The sequence below is a fragment of the Macaca nemestrina genome, chromosome 4 (genome assembly GCF_043159975.1).
Source record: "Macaca nemestrina isolate mMacNem1 chromosome 4, mMacNem.hap1, whole genome shotgun sequence".
NCBI lineage: Eukaryota > Metazoa > Chordata > Mammalia > Primates > Cercopithecidae > Macaca > Macaca nemestrina.
In genome coordinates this window covers 35,556,210-35,574,714 of record NC_092128.1, presented here as the reverse complement: position 1 = coordinate 35,574,714, position 18,505 = coordinate 35,556,210, and the positions used below count along the sequence as shown (strand labels likewise).

The 18,505-nt window shown below is 36.1% G+C and overlaps 1 protein-coding gene across 6 annotated transcripts in view; it reads right to left on the bottom strand.

Moving 5' to 3' along the window:
- LOC105475082 (IQ motif and ubiquitin domain containing) overlaps positions 1–18,505 on the bottom strand; it is a 136,898-nt gene that overhangs the window by 100,788 nt on the left and 17,605 nt on the right. For 4 of the 6 annotated variants that reach the window (XM_071094559.1, XM_011730071.3, XM_011730064.3 and 1 more), the window contains 6 exons: positions 16,816–17,213; positions 14,742–14,876; positions 8,028–8,189; positions 7,770–7,942; positions 7,423–7,578; positions 1,551–1,761 (listed from right to left, as the gene is read on the bottom strand). In XM_071094559.1, the coding sequence (XP_070950660.1) occupies positions 1,551–1,761; positions 7,423–7,578; positions 7,770–7,942; positions 8,028–8,189; positions 14,742–14,876; positions 16,816–17,209 (1,231 nt within the window). In that variant the 5' untranslated portion in view covers positions 17,210–17,213. The remainder of the gene's footprint in view (positions 1–1,550; positions 1,762–7,422; positions 7,579–7,769; positions 7,943–8,027; positions 8,190–14,741; positions 14,877–16,815; positions 17,214–18,505) is intronic. The other 2 variants (XM_011730080.3, XM_011730085.3) reach the window with 2 other exon arrangements.

Below are 18,505 nucleotides of genomic sequence, written 5' to 3'. Positions count from 1 at the left end.
AAAATAAGTATTTTCAGAGGATGATGATTAGGATAAAAGGGAAAACAGACACACAATTCTAGGGAACAGGCTTAACAGTTACCTCAAAAACTACCATAGTAGTTGTAAATGTTTACCATAAGCTGTAAATATTCCTAAAGCCACTCAAGTTTTATGTTACCAGGAAAATGAATTTATTAATATTGTTTATTAGCCCTAATGTTTAATTATATTATTTTTGGTAAATAGAATATTATAGCTATAAAAACAGACTCAATATCCGATGCTTAAAAATGTATCCAATTAGAAAGGAAACTGCAACTTCAGGAACAGAACATATAACATCTACAAAAAAAAAAAAATAGTATGCAATGAAACAAACGAATGGAAGAAAATTTGCTTAGTGTTATAAATAATCAGAGAGAAGTCAAAAACTTATTTCCTTGGACTAAAATATCCCATTCAACTACAAAGGTCAATTGAGGCTACTTCTAGGTTTTAAATTTTTCCATGTCTTCATAAGGGTCTAATTTCTCCACTCTCAGATATCTGGTGTATTACATAACTCTTCTGCTTCAGTTATTTCCACCTTACCAGGTACTGCTGGCAAAGCAGAAGCTAGAGATAGTTGCATTAGTACAACCCTGGGTTTCTTCCTTTTATTCATTCATTCATTCATTTTACAAACATTTGTTGGGCATACAAGCTAAGCACAGTAAAAGACAGCTCATCAAAAAATAAATGAATTATTCCCTCATGGCATAAATAAATGTTAAACAAAAGATGTATTATTACTAAAGAAATAACTAAGACTGAAAAAAAGACATAGTATTACCAACTGTGGTGATATAAATGAAAAGTTTCAGGTGCAATGAAGACCATAAAATGACAAAACGATATCCAACTTATGTTGTCAATCACAAAAACCTTTAAGGAGGTGACATTTAACCTGAGATCCAAAGGTGGGCAATGGAGAAACACTTCCAAGAAGGGGAATGGTGTATCTACTGCCTGAGTAGAGTGCCTGGCTTATTCAAATAATTGAAACTTTTAATTTATCCATGACTAGCACATACACTGTAGAAGAAATAAGGTATAAAAGTCAAGGTGTAGAGAATATACATTTATATAGTATTATTAATAAGAGGGAATTTTTAAAATATTGCCAAGCCCCTTCTCTAAAGAGCAAAATCAGACAGGATACTGGATTGAGGGATTAAAGAACAACTTAACTTTGAGTTCACAAATTCCCAAACCACAAGAAAACCAGATTACACAGTACTTTCTCTCTTTATCTCACATGAATGAGGACCAAATGAAATAATATACTAAAACTGCATAATTCACAAAGCAGTATGTACACTTTAATTGTTAATATAAAAGCATTTCTAATTTCATTTCAGCCTTAATTCTTATTCCAAATGTAAAGTGGTATTCATCTTTCAAAATTCTCTAGTGCAAATCTCCAAGACATCTCCCTAAAATAATAATTCCTTTTGTCTGCAGTAAATCTATTTTTCCTATTAATGAAAAATTTAAAAATATTTTTTGCAAAGCCTTGTCAAACTTACATTCTAATGCATTATAAAGAAATTCAAAATCTTCATTTGTTTTAGGATTATGCCTCCGGTGATAGTCCAATTTTACCCATTCTTCTTTTTCTCTTATCTTCCTTAGTTCTTGCTGTGTTTCCCATTCCAACCTTAAGCTTTTCTGTCTTCTTAAATCCTCTACGAAGATTTTAGCATGCCATTGCCTGTAGTAAGTCTGTATCACTATCACCTATAGTTAAAAGGAAATAGAAAGTGTCTATCATCAACTTTTTGATCAGATATTAAAGGCAATGATGATTATTTAAATTCCAATTCCATGAGAAAATACTGAGTCTAGTTTTAGCCCTAGACTAAATAGATATTTTCACAAACACTAACATAAAAAGCATGTATAATGCATGTCACTGGTATTTGACTTTGAATTCTCCCAAATACACTTTCACAGAAAGATGTTTGTACAATCCTTAACAGAATAGACTCTGGAGTAAAACTTAGTTTGAATCTTCCTTCTGCTACTCACTAGTTGTTTGATTTTGGATAAGTTACTTGCCATCTCTATGCTTTAGTACCCTCATGTGTAAAACAGTGATAATAAGAGTATACATACAGAGTGCTTAACCCAAGCCTGATACATCATGAGTCCTCAATACTATTATTGTTATAAATATTAATTATCTCCATCTTATCTTAAATGCCACTAGCTTAGGCTCATGGTTATAACAAAACTGTATTTCCTAAATGCACATCAGGTAGGTATGTGTTGAAACCATCAAAGGCAGGTCAGATAAAATGGAGACTGAAGCAAACAAATATTTATTAAATTGTATTAAACATGAATATGTTTGGAAGTACACCATAGTACTAAACCCTCAAAAAGTCTATGATATAGCTGAGAGAGTTTATCACTTTTTTCTGAGAGTTTATAATTTTATTAAACTCATAAATAAAAATAAAATGTGAAGAGGTCAGATGATAGAGCTTATGCTGATGCATCCCTTACTCTCATCCTAATGCCTAATAATTATAGAAAAACTATGTAAAGCAGGTATCAACAAAGATACTGGATCAAACTGAAGGGGTCCCCCAAAAGAAGAGAAACTTTGAAGAATCCCTTCAACAAAAGAGGCTGGTAGAATTAACTGAAGAAAGAGTCTGTAACCTAATCATGCACTGGAGAAGCAAGTCAGAAAATACAGAAGGGGCTCTAGGACTGCTCTAAGCCCAAAACTGATGGATGGTCTGAGCAGAATGGCCACTAACCAGGTGACTGTTTAAAAAATGCAAAAAGGATAAGTTCCTGTAAAATAGTTAGGCAAGGAGCAACAGAGATATTCGTCCCTAGGCAAGAGTGGTGAGTGTCCCAGCTGATACCCAGAATGAAAAAAAAAAAAAAGCCCCCATCTGGAAAACTAGCTTTCTCCCATAATCAAGCTTTACATGTCCCCTAAAATCATGGGGTCAGACTAGTTGAACCAATATGCTATTGGCACATTGGACATTAAGAATCTCAAACACATCAGCAGCATCTAGAAAATTACTAGAAATGCAAATTTTCAGGCCCCACCCCAGAGCTATTGATCAGAAACTCCTGGGGCAGCACAGGATTCTATATATTAATGAGCCCTCCAGATGATGCTTATAATAAAGTTTTAGAACTACTAGAGTAAATCAAAACAAAACAAAATACAAGAGCAGACTAAATATAGTTAATATTTTCACAGAGAAAGGAAAGGCTATCAGTATAAAATAATATAACGAGCCAAGAAAAAAGACTGGCAAAATTTTTATTTTTGAAATTTAAAAAATTAATAGAATACGGATTAGCCTGAGTGCTACTAAACTTGTTAAACTTATCTAAAACACCAAAACACATTTGTTTAAACACAGGAGTTTTTTCCCTTTCATGTGACAATCCACGGATCAGCACAGCAGTTTAGGGCTGGTAGGAAAGCTCTGTCATATTTAACAATTGGTTTCCTACTTATATGTCCCAGATGGCTGGTCCACTTACCAGCTTCCAACCAGTAAACAGAGGGAAAAGGAGCAAAGAGCATTTTAAGAATGATAACTGTAAGTGGCTCACATTGTCCCTCACATCTCACTGTCCAGGTCTTAGTTATATGGCCTCACTGATACACAAGGGAGGTGATGAAATGTGGTCATCAGTGGAGCAGCCACATGCTCAGATAAAGCTCTACTACAATAGGAGAAGGGAAAAATGGGTATTGACAGAGAACTAGTAGTTTCTTGTAAGCTGATCTGCAGAATGTGCAGAACATAAGAAGTAATAAGTAGGCAAGAAAATTAGGTGAGAAAATCTTTTAGCATGCAGGACAAAGGTTCATAAAAATTTAAATGAATGAATGAAAAATAAGAGACATGAAAGATAAATCCCAGCATTCCAAAATGTTTCTTTTTTTTTTTTAATTTTTTTTTTTTCTTTTTAGGCAAAGTCTCACTCTCACCCAGGCTGGAGTACAGTGGCATGATCTCAGCTCACTGCAGCCTCCGCCTCCTGGGTTCAAGTGATTCTCATGCTTCCCTTCCTGAGCAGTTGGGACCACAGGCACGTGCCACTATGCCTGGCTAATTCTTCTATTTTTAGTAGAGACAGGGTTTCACCATGTTGCCGAGCTTGGTCTCCAACTTCTGGCCTCAAGTGATCTGCCTACCTCAGCCTCCCAAAGTACTGGGATTACAAGCCTGAGTCTCGGCATCTGGCCTCATTCAAAAATATTTCTGAGATAAGTTCCAGACAAAAAGAGGAAAGTTGATTACAGAAATTCATAAAAACATAATAGAGGAATATTTCCCACAGCAAGACATGGACTCTCAGACAGGGTCCATCATCAAGTCTCAAGCATATTACAATAAGTTTGCCAAATACCCAGGATAAAGTGAAAATCCTGACAGCTTCTAGAAAGAGGAAACAATGAAAGGAGGGGGCAGGAAATGAAGAAAAGCTTAATAAGGTTCTTGACTTATTCATGGAAATAATATATAGCCTGATTAGATATGCACTTGATATAAAAAATTTAGTTATGTTAAAAAATATGTATGAGTAACTGTCAGAGGCGTGTGAACCAGAGCAACTCCATCTTGAATAGGAGCTGGGTAAAATGAGGCTGAAACTTACTGGGCTACATTCCAGACTGCTAGGCATTGTAAGCCACAGGATGAGATAAGAGGTCAGTACAAGATACAGGTCATAAAGACCTTGCTAATAAAATAGGTTGCAGTAAAGAAGCTGGCTAAATCCCACCAAAACCAACATGGCGACGAGAGTGACCTCCTGTCATCCTCACTACTACACTCCCACCAGCGCCAACATGGTTTACAAATGCCATGGCAACATCAGGAAGTTACCCTATATGGTCTAAAAACGGGAGGCATGAATAATTCACTCCTTGTTTAGCATATCATGAAGAAATAACCATAAAAATGGGCAACCGGCACCGGGCAACCCTCAGGTCTGCTCTGTCTGTGGAGTAGCCATTCTTTTGTTCCTTTACTTTCTTAATAAACTTGCTTTTACTTTATTCTACAGACTTGCCCTGAATTAGTTCTTGTGGGAGATCCAAGAACCCTATCTTGGGATCTGGATCGGGACCCCTTTTTTGTAACATAACCACTAGAAAAAATAAAATACTTATTCTGAACTACAAAAGAACAAAAAAAGAAACATTTAATCAAACCAACAAAAAGAAAAGGCTAAAAAAGCATAAACAAATAAGAATAATTAGTAAATAAAACAAAATGAAATAGCAAGAATGAGCCCAAAAATATCAGTAGTCACACATAACATCTTTCTTGAAACAAGAAAGATTTAAAATAGTAAATAGTGAACTCAAAACCTGTTAAAAAAATAAACATGACCCAAGTAGAAAGGAATCAAAGTTAAAAGAACTTATTTAATGGAAATGTACTCCCTATATCAGCTTTTAACAAATCCCTCTGTTTACAGGTCACACCTCACTTCCACCTCCCACAGAACCTCCAATTCACCTTGCAAGACTCTATGGGGCAAATCTATTTGGTTCTTGATGCCATCCTCGTTGGCAGGCATTTAGATTTTCACTCCCTCTGTTCTGGTAAGTCAAGTTAACACTTCTCCATCTGCTTTAAAACTTAAAAAAAAAAAACCACAACTGACATTTAATCTTCTTATGTATTCTTTGTCCTTGTATATTTATACTTTTATTCTTTCAATATCATTTTTTGGAGTATGGAAAATGACAGCAATTTCCATTTCCTTACCTAATATCCATTCTCCTCTACTTTCTCTTACTAAGAAGATCTCAATCTCATTGAGGAGCAATGATATGCTACTTTAAAAATTCATTTATCACACACTTTTACAGTAAGGATAGTCACATGACATAATTCAAGTCACTGGGATGCAAGTAGAAGTCACTGGGTGGGGCTTTCCGGGGAAATCCTTGAAGGTGGCATTCATGGAACATGCTGCCTTGACTTTTCCCTTCTTCTCACATGGAATGCAGGCATGATGAAAATTAGTCAACCATTTTATCTTCATACAGTAACAAGCTCATGATGAGCTTAATGGAGTAGAAAGATGAAAGCAGTTTATGATTCTGATGACATCATAGTCACCACCCATGCCCAGTATAGTAAGAAAGTAAAAATTAATTTAGACTGAGAAAGTAAAAAATTGTCAGGCTGGAATAACAGGCACTAATAAGGTCAGCTACAAAATTAACAAAAACAATATTTCTCCCAAGGACACTCTACAACTATAAAATATTTTAACAATCCCCTTCTTTGAGTGACTGCTATTTTCTTACTCACTGAGAAACTTTGTTCTCTAAATTCATAAACTATCAGAAACTTCCTGTTTGAAATTAGACCAGTAAGAAAGAAACATTCCACTCTTGCCTAAAGGTTGTACATCACTTTGACAGAGAGAAGCAGCCTCAATTTGCAACCAAGGTGCTGAACTTCAGAGAACTTCAAAGAAACATTTCTCATCTCCTTTAACTTTGTTTCCAAAGGAAGGTGACCTTGGTCTACTTCACAGTCCAGACCTAATGTTGGCCCATTTATACACACCCTTGTTTTGCATTGAGACTATCAGGATACTGCTTCCCTTAAATCCCACTCAAACTTCACTTTTCCCCACATGATATAATAACTTCACATATTCCTTTATTTGGTGAAAATTAGTTTGGACTGAAAAAGTAAAAAATTATCAGGCTGGAATAACTGGCACTGACAAACCCTGCTGTAAAGTTAGCCCCATGGTTCCCCTGGTACACTGTTTCCTTCAGGGCAATTAAGTCAACAGATTTAACTTTTTTTCACTACAAGTTTGTCTCTAAAGATATTGGGCTGAATAGCCTAGCCCCAGATTTCTTGTCATTTGAAAATCAAAATCTCTTAAAGTCACTGCTTTCTGGTCATTTTTACTCACAGTAAATTGATGGTAGTTGGTAGGTCAAATAGGTTGAAAGTAAAAGAATGAAAAATGATAGACCATGCAAAAAAATAAAACAGAGTTGGAGTGACTACGTTAATATTAGAGAAAATCGACTACTGTGCTATTTGGTTTCAATTAGTCTGGAAAGTTTCCTTGGTGATTCCACTGTGACAAGCGTTCAGGCCAAGGGACAGCAGTGTTAAGAAAGCTAATAATGGCCAAAGGCAATACACAAAGAAGCTGGGTTTCCCTAAGAGAAAAGGAAGGATTAGGAGCATTTAGGATTCCGGTTCTTTACATGGAGATAAAGACTGCTTTGTTAGCAGTGAAACATGACCCATACTCATGAGCATTCTTTCTCAAGCAAATGTGGCTTGGAGAAACAGACACACTCAGAACAACTGGCTTATGTATCCAATTTTTAGTATTCATCCACAATAAAAGTTATCTCACCGCCTTTAGTCTTTGAGCATGGTATTCTGCTGCTGAAAAATACTTTCCTGGTGTTACCAGTTTATCAGTCATATTTGATACATATACACCAATGTTAGTCATCTGTGTGGACGTTGTATTTGTAGTTTGTTGGAGATTTTTTTTCTGAAAAACTGTCTAAAAGAAAAACATTAAAAATTTAAATAAATATCCCCATATACACACATAAGTGAGTTTTTCTACATATGTAAGTTAATTTTCTTTTATTAATTGCCATATAATTACTTAAGAGAAATTTGAGAGAGTTATACAGTGCAATTATTGAGTCTATATCTTCAAAAACCTAAAGGGAAAAACGAAAACATTACCTGTGTATCCCTACAAAATACACTGAGTCTTTCGGGAATCTTTTTAGGTACAGTTTGTGTTCCAGCATGGTGATACTCTACTCCTGTTACTTTATGTCTGAATCCACCAAGAAATGGTTTGTGAAAGTCAGATTTGACAATCTCAACAGCTACCTGCTGGTACCGATCAAGGCCTGAGAGATAAAACCAAGATTCAATGAAAGTTCAACCAAGAAGGGATTCAAAAATACTTTCTCTAAAAGACATCAAATAACAAACCAGTTTGGACAGTGACAGTTATGATTTGAGAGACATCAGTTAATCCATCTATTCTTTTGACTGGATACAGATCTGGATTTGTAGAAAAGATTTCCACTTGTATAATCTCCTGTGGCTTAACTCCATGTTGTACTAGAGTCTCATTATTTCTAAGAATTTTTCCTAAAAATTGAAATAAAATTTTTAAAGTTTTATGACAAAGAAATGGCTATTCATTGATTTTATTTTTTGTTTTTTAATTGACAAATTAAAAATTGTATATATCGTGTACAACATGTTTTGAACTATGTATACATTGTGAAGTAGTTTAATATAGCTATTAACATGTCCATTACCTCATATACTTATCATTTTGTGGTAAGAACACTTAATATCTATTCTCTCAGAAATTTTCAAATATGTAATATATTATTATTAACTATAGTCACCATTTCTAGAAATGGCTAATTGCACATTCTCATTTTAAGGAGATGGAAAATATCAAAGGTGAACTTTGAAACTTTGAACACATATTTAATTATTAAATATAGTATTAATATATTTACTCATAGGAACACATATTATTTAATTATTAAATATAGTATTAATCGTTTCTATTAATAGTTTCTACTTCTTGCTCTGATGTTAGTACAGACAACTCCATAATAGTAAGTTTTAGTGGCATTTTTGAGCAGGAATTTGGCATTATAAATAACACTGTATTACTCTCAGTTTATCAGGAATATATGATAACCATGAAACTCCACAAACATTTAAAAAATAAAGACATTCTATGGTATGAGCAAAATAATATACTAAACGTTCATTCTACTAAAAAAAAACAACAAAAACGCAATGCGTTAAACGTAAGTACAGGACATACCCACATCAAGAGGAAGGATAATTATTTTAATACCCATCCTACCCCTCATATTAGTTCTTTCTCACATTGCTATAAAAAACTACCCGAGATTGAATAATTTATAAATAAATGACATTTAGGCCACACATGGTAGTTGACGCCTATAATACCAGCACTTTGGGAGGCTGAGGTGGGCAGATCACTATGGCCAGGAGTTCATGACCGGCCTGTCCAACATGGGAAAACCCAGTCTCTACTAAAAATACAAAACTGAGCCAGGCTGTGGTGGCACACTCCTGTAATCCCAGCTACTCAGGAGGCTGAGGCAAGAAAATTACTTAAACCTGGGAGGAAGAGGTTGCAGTGAGCCAAGATCACGCCACTGAACTCAAGCTTGAGCAAGACAGCAAAACTATGTATTGAAAAAAATAATAAAATAGGTTTAACTGGCTCAATATTCCACAGGCTGTACAGGATCATGGCTGGGGAGGCCTCAGGAAAATGTGGCAGAAGGTAAAGGGGAAGGAGGCATATCTTACGTGGCCGGAGGAGGAGAAACAGAGTGAAGGAGGAGGTGCTACACACCTTTAAACAATCAGATCTCATGAGAACTCACTCACTAACAAGAAGAAAGCAAGGGGGAAATCCGCCCCCATGATCCATTCGCCTCCCATCAGACCCCTCCTCCAACACTGAGGATTACAATTTGACAAGAGATTTGGGGGAGGACACAAAGCCAAACCATATATTCTGCCCTTGGCCCCTCACAAATCCTCAAATCTCATGTCTTCCCATTGCAAAATACAATCATCCCTTCTCAACAGTCCCCCAAGTCTTAACTCATTTCAGCATTAACTCAAAAGTCCACAGATCAAAGTCTCATCTGAGACAAGGCAAGTCCCTTCCACCTACGAGCCTATGAAATAAAAAACAAGTTAGTTACTTCCAAGATACAATGGAGATATAGGCATTGGGTAAATATACACATTCCAAAATGGAGAAATCAGCCAAAACAAAGGGGCTACAGGTCCCATGCAAATTCAAAACCCAGCAGGGCAGTTATTGAATCTTAAAATTTAAATAATCTCCTTTGATTCCACGTTTCACATACAGGCCACACTGATGCAAGGGGTGGGCTCCCAAGGCTTTGGGAAGCTCTGCCCCTGTGGCTCTGCAGGGCTCAGATCACATGGCTGCTCTCAAGAGCTGGCACTAAGCGCCTGTGGCTTTGCCAGGTGCACAGTACAAGCTGCTAATGGATCTACCATTCTGGAGTCTGGAAGACTGTGGCCCTCTTCTCACGGCTCCACTAGGCAGTGCCACAGTGGGGACTCTGTGGCGTCTCCAATCACATATTTCCCCTCTGCACCACCCTAGTAGAGGTTCTCCATGAGGGCTCTGCTCCTGCAGCCAACTTCTGCCTGGACATCCAGACATTTCCATACATCCTCTGAAATCTAGGCAGAGGCTCCCGAGGCTCAATTCTTGCCCTCTGTGCACCCATAGGCTTAACACCACATGGAAGCCACTAAGGCTTATGGTTTCCACCCTCTGGAGCAATGGCCTGAGACATATCTGGAGCTCTTTTAGCCAAAGCAGGAGCTGGAGCAGCTGGGACACAGGCAGAAGTGTCCTGAATGGTCCTGCACCTAGCCCACAAAACCATTTTTCCCTCCTAGGCCTCCAGGCCTGTGACAAGAGGAGCTGCCGTGAAGGTCTCTGAAATGACTTTGAGGCATTTTCCCCATTGTCTTGGCCATTAACACTTGGCTCCTTTTTATTATACAAATTTTGCAGCCTGCTTTAATTCCTTCCTTGAAATAGGGTTTTTCTTTTCTACCAAATGGTCAGGCTACAAATTTTCTAAACTTTTATGCTCTGCTTCCTTTTTAAATGTAAGCTCCAGTTTCAGATCATCTCCTTGCTCACACATGACCATATACTGTTAGAACCAGCTAGGCCACATCTTGAATGCTTTGCTGCTTAGAAACTTCTTCTACCAGATACCCTAAATCATCACTTTCAAGTTCAAAGTTCCACAGATCCCTAGAGCAAGAACACAGTGCTGCCAGTGTCTTTGCTAAAACATAGCACACGTGACCTTTATTCCAGTTCCCAATGAGTTCCTCATTTCCATCTGAAACTACCTCAGCCTGGTCTCCATTGTCCATATCACTATCAGCATTTTGGTCACAACAATTTAACAACTCTCTAGGAAGTTCCAAACTTTTCCCCATCTTCCTGTCTTCTCCAAAGGCCTCCAAACTGTTCCAACCTCTGCCCATTACCCAGTTCCAAAGCTGCTTCCATATTTTCAGATATCTTTACAGTAATGCCCAACTTCTTGGTACAAACTTTCTGTATTAGTTCTTTCTCACATTGCTATAAAGAACTACTTAAGATTGGGTAATTTATAAAGAAAAGAGTTTTAATTGGCTCACAGTTCCATGGGCTGTATAGGAAGCATGGTTGGGGAGCCCTCAGGAAACTTACAATCATGGCAAAAGGTGAAGAAGAAGGAGGCATGTTTTACATGGCTGGAGTAGGGGGAAGAGAGAAAAGGGAGAGGTGCTGAACACTTTTAAACAACCAGATGTCATAATAACTCACTATCACAAGAACAACAAGGGGGAAATCTGCCCCCATGATCCAATCACCTCCCACAGGGTCCCTTCTCCAATACTGGGGAATACAATTCAACATAAGATTTAGGTGGGGACACAAATCTAAACCATATCACCCCCAGTACAGAGAAGCATATATGCAGAATCCCTTACTTTCTCTCTTTTCATAATCAGAAACTCATATAAATTAATTCATACCATGGTAGAGGTAAGCCTCAGTTTTGTGCTAGAAAAAGTATACATTGCTTAATTTTTATGATGTTATTGTTTTAATTTCTAACCAGCCACTGGTGTATTCAGCAAATTGACTAATTTTCTTTCTCTATTTTAAGGCATACAAAAGTGTAATTATGTGACTGGCTGCTGTTTTGTGTCATGGAAACTTCATTGATGGAGTCTATATTAATCTTCAAAATTTATGGTCCTTCTAAATTGCAGTTAGAAATGTGAACACTGCAAAAGGTTTACTTATGCTTAGAAATCCATCAGACACCACTACATAATCCAACTTACAATGATAATGGTTCAACTTACAATTTTCTGACTTTATGATGATGCAAAAGCCATACACATTTAGTAGAAACCATACTTTGACTACCCACACAATCACTGTTTTTCACTTTCAGTGCAGTATGCAATAAATTACATGAGATATTCAACACTTATAAAAGAGTCCTTGTATTAAATGATTTTGCCCACCTGTAGGCTAATGTAACTATTCTGAGCACATTTAAGGAAGGCTAGGCTAAGCTGAGATTTGGTAGGGTAGGCTTACTAAATGCATTTTGGACATACGATGTTTTCAATTTATGGTAAGTTTACTGGGACATAACCCAATCATAAGTCGATGAGCATCTGTAGTCTATTTTGGCTATGTTCAAGAAAGCACATTCTAAGATCTTTGAGTTTCTACTTCACACCCTAAATTCTTCAGTTAAAAAATTAATATGAGGGCTGGGTGTGGTGGCTCACACCTGTAATCCTAGCAATTTGCGAGGCGGGTGGATCACGAGGTCAGGAGTTCAAGACCAGCCTGGCCAATATGGTGAAACCCATCTCTACTAAAAATGTAAAAATTAGCTGGTATGGTGACGTGTGCCTGTGGTCCCAGCTACTTGGGAGGCTGAGGCAGGAGAATCACTTGAACCCAGGAGGTGGAGGTTGCAGTGAGCAAGATCATGCCACTGACTCCAGCCTGGACAACAGAGTGAGACTCCATTTCAAAAAAAAAATAAAATTAACATGAATGTCATATGGACTTTATGATAGGTTGAATAACTGCCCCAAGTATGTCTACATTCTAATCTCCCAGACCTATGAATATTACCTTATACGGCAAAAGTGGCTTTGCAGATTTTATTGAGAATTTTGAGTTGGAAAGATTTTCCTGGATTATCTGGTTGGGCTATAAATGTAATCACGAGTCCCCTTATTAGAGGAAGAGGAAGATTTGATGACAGAGGAGAAGGCCATATGACAGAAGCAGAGAGAGATTTGAAGATGCTACAGTTCTGGCTTTTAAAAAGGAGGAAGGGGCTAATAAGCCAAGAAATACAAGGAATGCAACTCTAGAAGCTGGAAGGGCAAGGAATTAGATTCTCTTCTGGAGCCTCCAGAGGGACAGCAGCCCTGTAGACACCTTGACTTAATCTCAATGAAATTAATTTTGGATTTTTTGCCTCCAGAACTATAAGCGAAATATATGTGCTGCTTTAAGCCACTAAATTTGTGACTGTTAGAACAGCCATAGGAAACTAATACAGGGTCCCCAGAGACCCCTTTATTTCTCTACTTATTTCTGTAATGGGTTTAATCCCACCAAACTGAAGCTCAAGTTCTAGTACTAGCAGAAAGCACTTCAGAGGATGGCTGGCATAGAATCAAGCTCTTTTGTAATTGCTGCTGGCATAAGCCTGTTACCCAGTGGTGATGCCTGGTACTTAAAGAAGAAAGGTCATGAAGTACAAAGAACAGAGAAATCCTTAAGTACCACTAGCTGGTTACTACAATCTCAAAGTGCTCTCTCATCCAATTTTGAACTTCACCTTATAATTAATGCACAGTAGTTTCAAATTCCCTCTGAAGTCATACCTACATTTAAGTTCAGACTCTGCCACTTACAAGTTTTATGACTTTGCATAAGTTTCCTGAGTTTCAGTTTCCTTCTGCTGAAAAAAGAGTTACTAGTAATTCCTACATCAAAAGGCTGCTGTGTTGACTAAATTATAAGGTAGGCAAAACATCTTTTGGAAGTGCTAGCACACAGCATATGGTCAATAAATTAGTCACCAACACCAACAATATGGTCATAATCATTATTACTAATAATTATTTAAATTTTAGCTTTCGTATACCAAATCAAGTTTTAACAATCACTTATCTGAACACATGAACATCTTACTTTTGGAGTACATTTACTATAATACATTTTTAATTTGGAAATTAAATAGATTTTCTCTGGAACCTTTTTATGGCATCATTATAAGTGAATATCAAAACTATTTAAAATATTAGGATCTGTTCAGACATATTCTATAAAAACATATATTTAGGTAGGTTAGTCTGATAAACTGTAACAGTTAATAAACACTATGTCCTCTCATGACACAAGATTATATAACTTCAGTGGGCTGTTCAATATCATCCACAAAATATAAATATACCTATCATCATGGAAATGTGAATTGACCTTAATGTACAGAACACTCATAAATCATTTTCAGTCCTCTTCCTGTTCTACACATTCTCTTTTATCATCCATTTTTTCAATCTCATCTCCTCCCACTACCCATATATAATCTACTTCCAGCCACTGAACACTTCTTAACACTTCCCGAAACTTCCACATTTTCTCACCTCCTTGTGACTTGGCACAATTATTATCACTTTTATTAAATGAAACTTTCTAGAATCGACCAAGTTCCTTCCCCTGTTCCCACAGCTTTTTGTGCATATTTCCATGAAAGCGTTTACACATTACATGGTAGCTACTGCATGCATCTTCTTCCTTACTAGTCTGTAAACAATTTTAGAACAGGAATCTTATTTCGCATTTCTCTGTATCTTCATTTCTTAGCAAAGTATCTAGAACAAAGTATGTCCTTACTAAATATGTGTTGAAAGAGTGAATGCATAACCCACAATGTTCAATTAGTATCAAGGTATTTACTTTTTAAAATCAAAGATCTTGATTGTTTACATCTTAAAACTAGAAAAGTCCTGATATGTTTTATTAGCCTCCAAACTTACCTGAGTATCTTATCTGCAGTACAGAAAGTGGGATACCTAATAAGTGTGAAAAATAGTCCTTGAGATATTTAAGAACGGTATCAACCTTAAAAGATATTACAATTTCCTGGCCCACTGGAATAAGTACAACTTTTACTGTAAATTAAAAGAGAAAAGAAAGAATTATAGTTAAATACAGCAAAGGTCAGCAAACTACAGTCCACAAACAGATACAGAATTATGTGTTAATTTTTAATTATATAAAATGCAAGTTGTTCTTGCTGGTGTTTCCCTGCTGCGCCCCAATGATAACAGTTACTTTTAATTTTCTATAAGGAGAAGTGGCCAACATTTAGTTGCTTTGAAAATCAATCCATAATCTCAAAAATTAGCTCTAATGTTCAATACCTGGTATGTATTGTTCAGATATAAGCATAGGAAACATCCCAGGAAATTAGGCATTTTGGCATAGTGAATTTAGGAAAGAGAGACCTGAGACAGACAATGTCCCAGAAGTTAGAAATGCACTATAACTACTTTTCACAAAGAGGGACATTATATGGCTCAATCCCCTCTAGAAAAAAGAGAATCAAGATTCTTACATATTAAAATTTTTTAAAATATTATTATAAAATGATTATCTGTTCACAAATACAGGAGGGAAATACGGTATGTAAAAAGTAATTAATATGGGTAAACTGTTTTACATCTACAGACTTCAAATTTTAATAGAGAAGATGTAAAAAGATGGAGTATAGAATAAAGACTGTGGGTCAAAAAAGTTTTGTACATTCCTTTCCTGAAATTACAGTTTTCATAAAGCTAAAAATAAGACATTTATCAATAACGTGACAAAATTTAAGTAGGCACTGGTAATGCTAAGGTTCTTTGAGCTTGTTAAAACTTGTTTTCACAGTTCTCTATCAACAAAGAGAATACTTTCTCAGATGGCAAACCATGAGAAGGTTATTTTAATTGTCTTCTCAGTGCAAAAAACTATAATCAATTTTAAAGCTTTCACAATAGTGACTTCTTAAGCTTTGGGAAGGGGAAATGTGTCAAGGGATTTGTGAAGCTCACGAGGTACAGGACCAAGACAACTTTTTTTTAAAAAAATCACCATGTGTTTCCTGTAAGTTATATCAGGGAATGACAGAAATACCCAAAAATGAAACCCAAATTTACATTAAATACTAAAATTGAGAGACACCTGCTTCAGTCAGGTATAATCAGGCTTCAGTAGTTTTCTCTCCTTCTTTTCATTCTTTACGTATATGGACACATCACACAAGGGTAAACTACCCCACTAGATTCAAAAGCTACATTTTACCAGCCAAACTAAGCTGCTGTTATTATTGTTGTTAAATCATGGTTCATGTTCTCCACTCTGTAGGCAGAAACTCTCTCACAACTCATTCACAAGATGGAAAAGGAGCAGTCAGTTAACCGTGCAAGTAGAATGGTTCTCTGTGTAACCACCTTATTGCTGCTGCCACTCTGCTGTTATTAAGAATGTAATAATAACTATTATATGATATCAACATTATTTTATGTCTTTAAAATTAACCTACAATGAAAAACAATGATTTTTCTGAAGGAAAATATAAGCTAACACTAAGCAGACTACAGAAATACGGAAAAGCAACATAATATGTAGAATAAGCGAGCACTGGATATGAAACTAGAAAATCTATTGTCAAGTTCCCATCCACCTATCCACCTCTTGCTATTTAGATACAACAATTAATTCCAAATTGGCATGTAAAATAATTCCCATTTTAGTCAACAATTTCTCCATCATTTTTAAAGGTCATAAACATTTTTAAAACCTACTTTCTTTGAAAAAATATATAAATATCAATTTTTAAATTTAATGAAGATCATTCATTGATGAAAAATAGATAATGCAGAATACAGAAGCTTTCACAAATAGTTAAGAGATTCAAGCAAAGTAACTCTGGAAGTTTGGTGGATGAGGGAAAGGGAAAGGAATATCAAATATAAAACAAATCTTTAAGCGAAAATAAGCCAACAAGAAAACACAATCATTCTTCAAAATGAGAAAATGAAATAGCCTATCTTCCTTAGGTAGCACCTGTTGCTAGAGAATCTTCCATTGATTCTTGCAAAGACTCCTTTATAGCCTTTATTTTATCCAGAAATGCCAAACTATCATCATTTGGACTCTGCATTGCATATTGCTTTTCATGATGTTGTGGAGTATATGAAACTTGTCTTGGTGATATAACCTCTTTCATGAGTTGTTCATTGTCTGGTTCCAGGCTTGAAAAGCTTCGGTCACTCTGCTCCTCAACATGTATTGCATGGCTCTCACTGAATTGTTCTATCCCAGATTCATGCTCTTCAGTTTGATCTGACTCTTGAGGCTCTTCTGAGGCAACTGGAATAGTAACAATGTCAAAAGCATCACTTTCTTCTGTTGAATTGGCTATATTCTGAGTTTCATACTTCTTGGGCTGATTAGACATTTTCCTGAATTAAGAAAAATAAACACATTTACTACACAAAGTTTCTACACCAAAAATCAAATTCATTGCTAGTACAGAGTAACATTCATAATATTCAACTAAAGTGTTGCTCATTTAAAAAAATGTTTATCTTACTAATGGCATCAAGTTAAAAAAAAAAAGAACCTCAAAACAATAAATTTGACAATACTCTGCAAAGAATATATGGAAAAATATTTTTAAATATCTTGTCATTTCTTCCTTATTTGGTCCTTATTTTAGTCTCATATTTTTGAGACTTCCTTATTTAATGAAGAATGCCTCATGAAAAGACTTTCTGAATTTCTTTTTTCTGAATACAAAACTGATATATGGATGCCTCTAGCATTACAAATGATTAGAAGCTCCAAAGAACCAGCCATCTCTATAGCAAGTGTACCCTGAACAGAATACACTTTTTGTAGTAGCTCTGCTCTTACAAATTGTAGCAGAGGTCTGCAATGACCTCTGCTCCCCCAAATAAACCTATTAACAACAAATATTGGTTGAGCTTGATGCTGACTAGACCCACAGCTATAGCAGCCAAGAGCTTGGGTTTGGAAGACAAGACGACAATATCTGAAAGATTGGACTGGGATAGTCCAGGGCATCCCAGAGCCGGGCTGCAGATGCAGGAGCTAAACTGGAGAAACGAATGTCCAATATAGCAGGGAGCTCACCTATGGAAGTCAGGAAGGGAAAATAGGGAACGTAGCCCCAAGACCAGATTTCTATGGCAAAGACAAGGGTAATATGAAACCTTGGAACAGTAGTGAGGTGGAAAAGCTCTCTCTGGGGCTTCTGCTTTGAGTACAAATCTTTATGGAGAAAATAAATTCACCCACAGCCAGTGGAATTCTCTGGATACTGGATTATAAATTTTAAAAAATGGAAACATCTGCAATAAAAATATATAATTGTTGATCTCAGTTAATAAGCTATACAAGATTAGAGACAGTTGAAGAGAGAATTAGTAAACTGGAAGATAAATAAAATGATTTTATATAGAATGATGCAAAAAGATAAGATACAAAAAATATGAGACTAAAAGCGATGGAAAAGAAAGTCTAGCATGTTTTTGCTAAGCATATATTTTGTTGTGAGCTAAGAATGATTTTGTACTGTGAAACCAAAAAACAACAAAGAAGATGCATTGGAGACTACATGTAGTCTCTGCAGTCTAAAAAAGACCTGTGAAGTCCTTTTCATAAAATGTTTGCCAGCTTCTGAACTAACATATGTCAAAATGGAGTCCCAGAAGGAAAAATAGAAAGATAG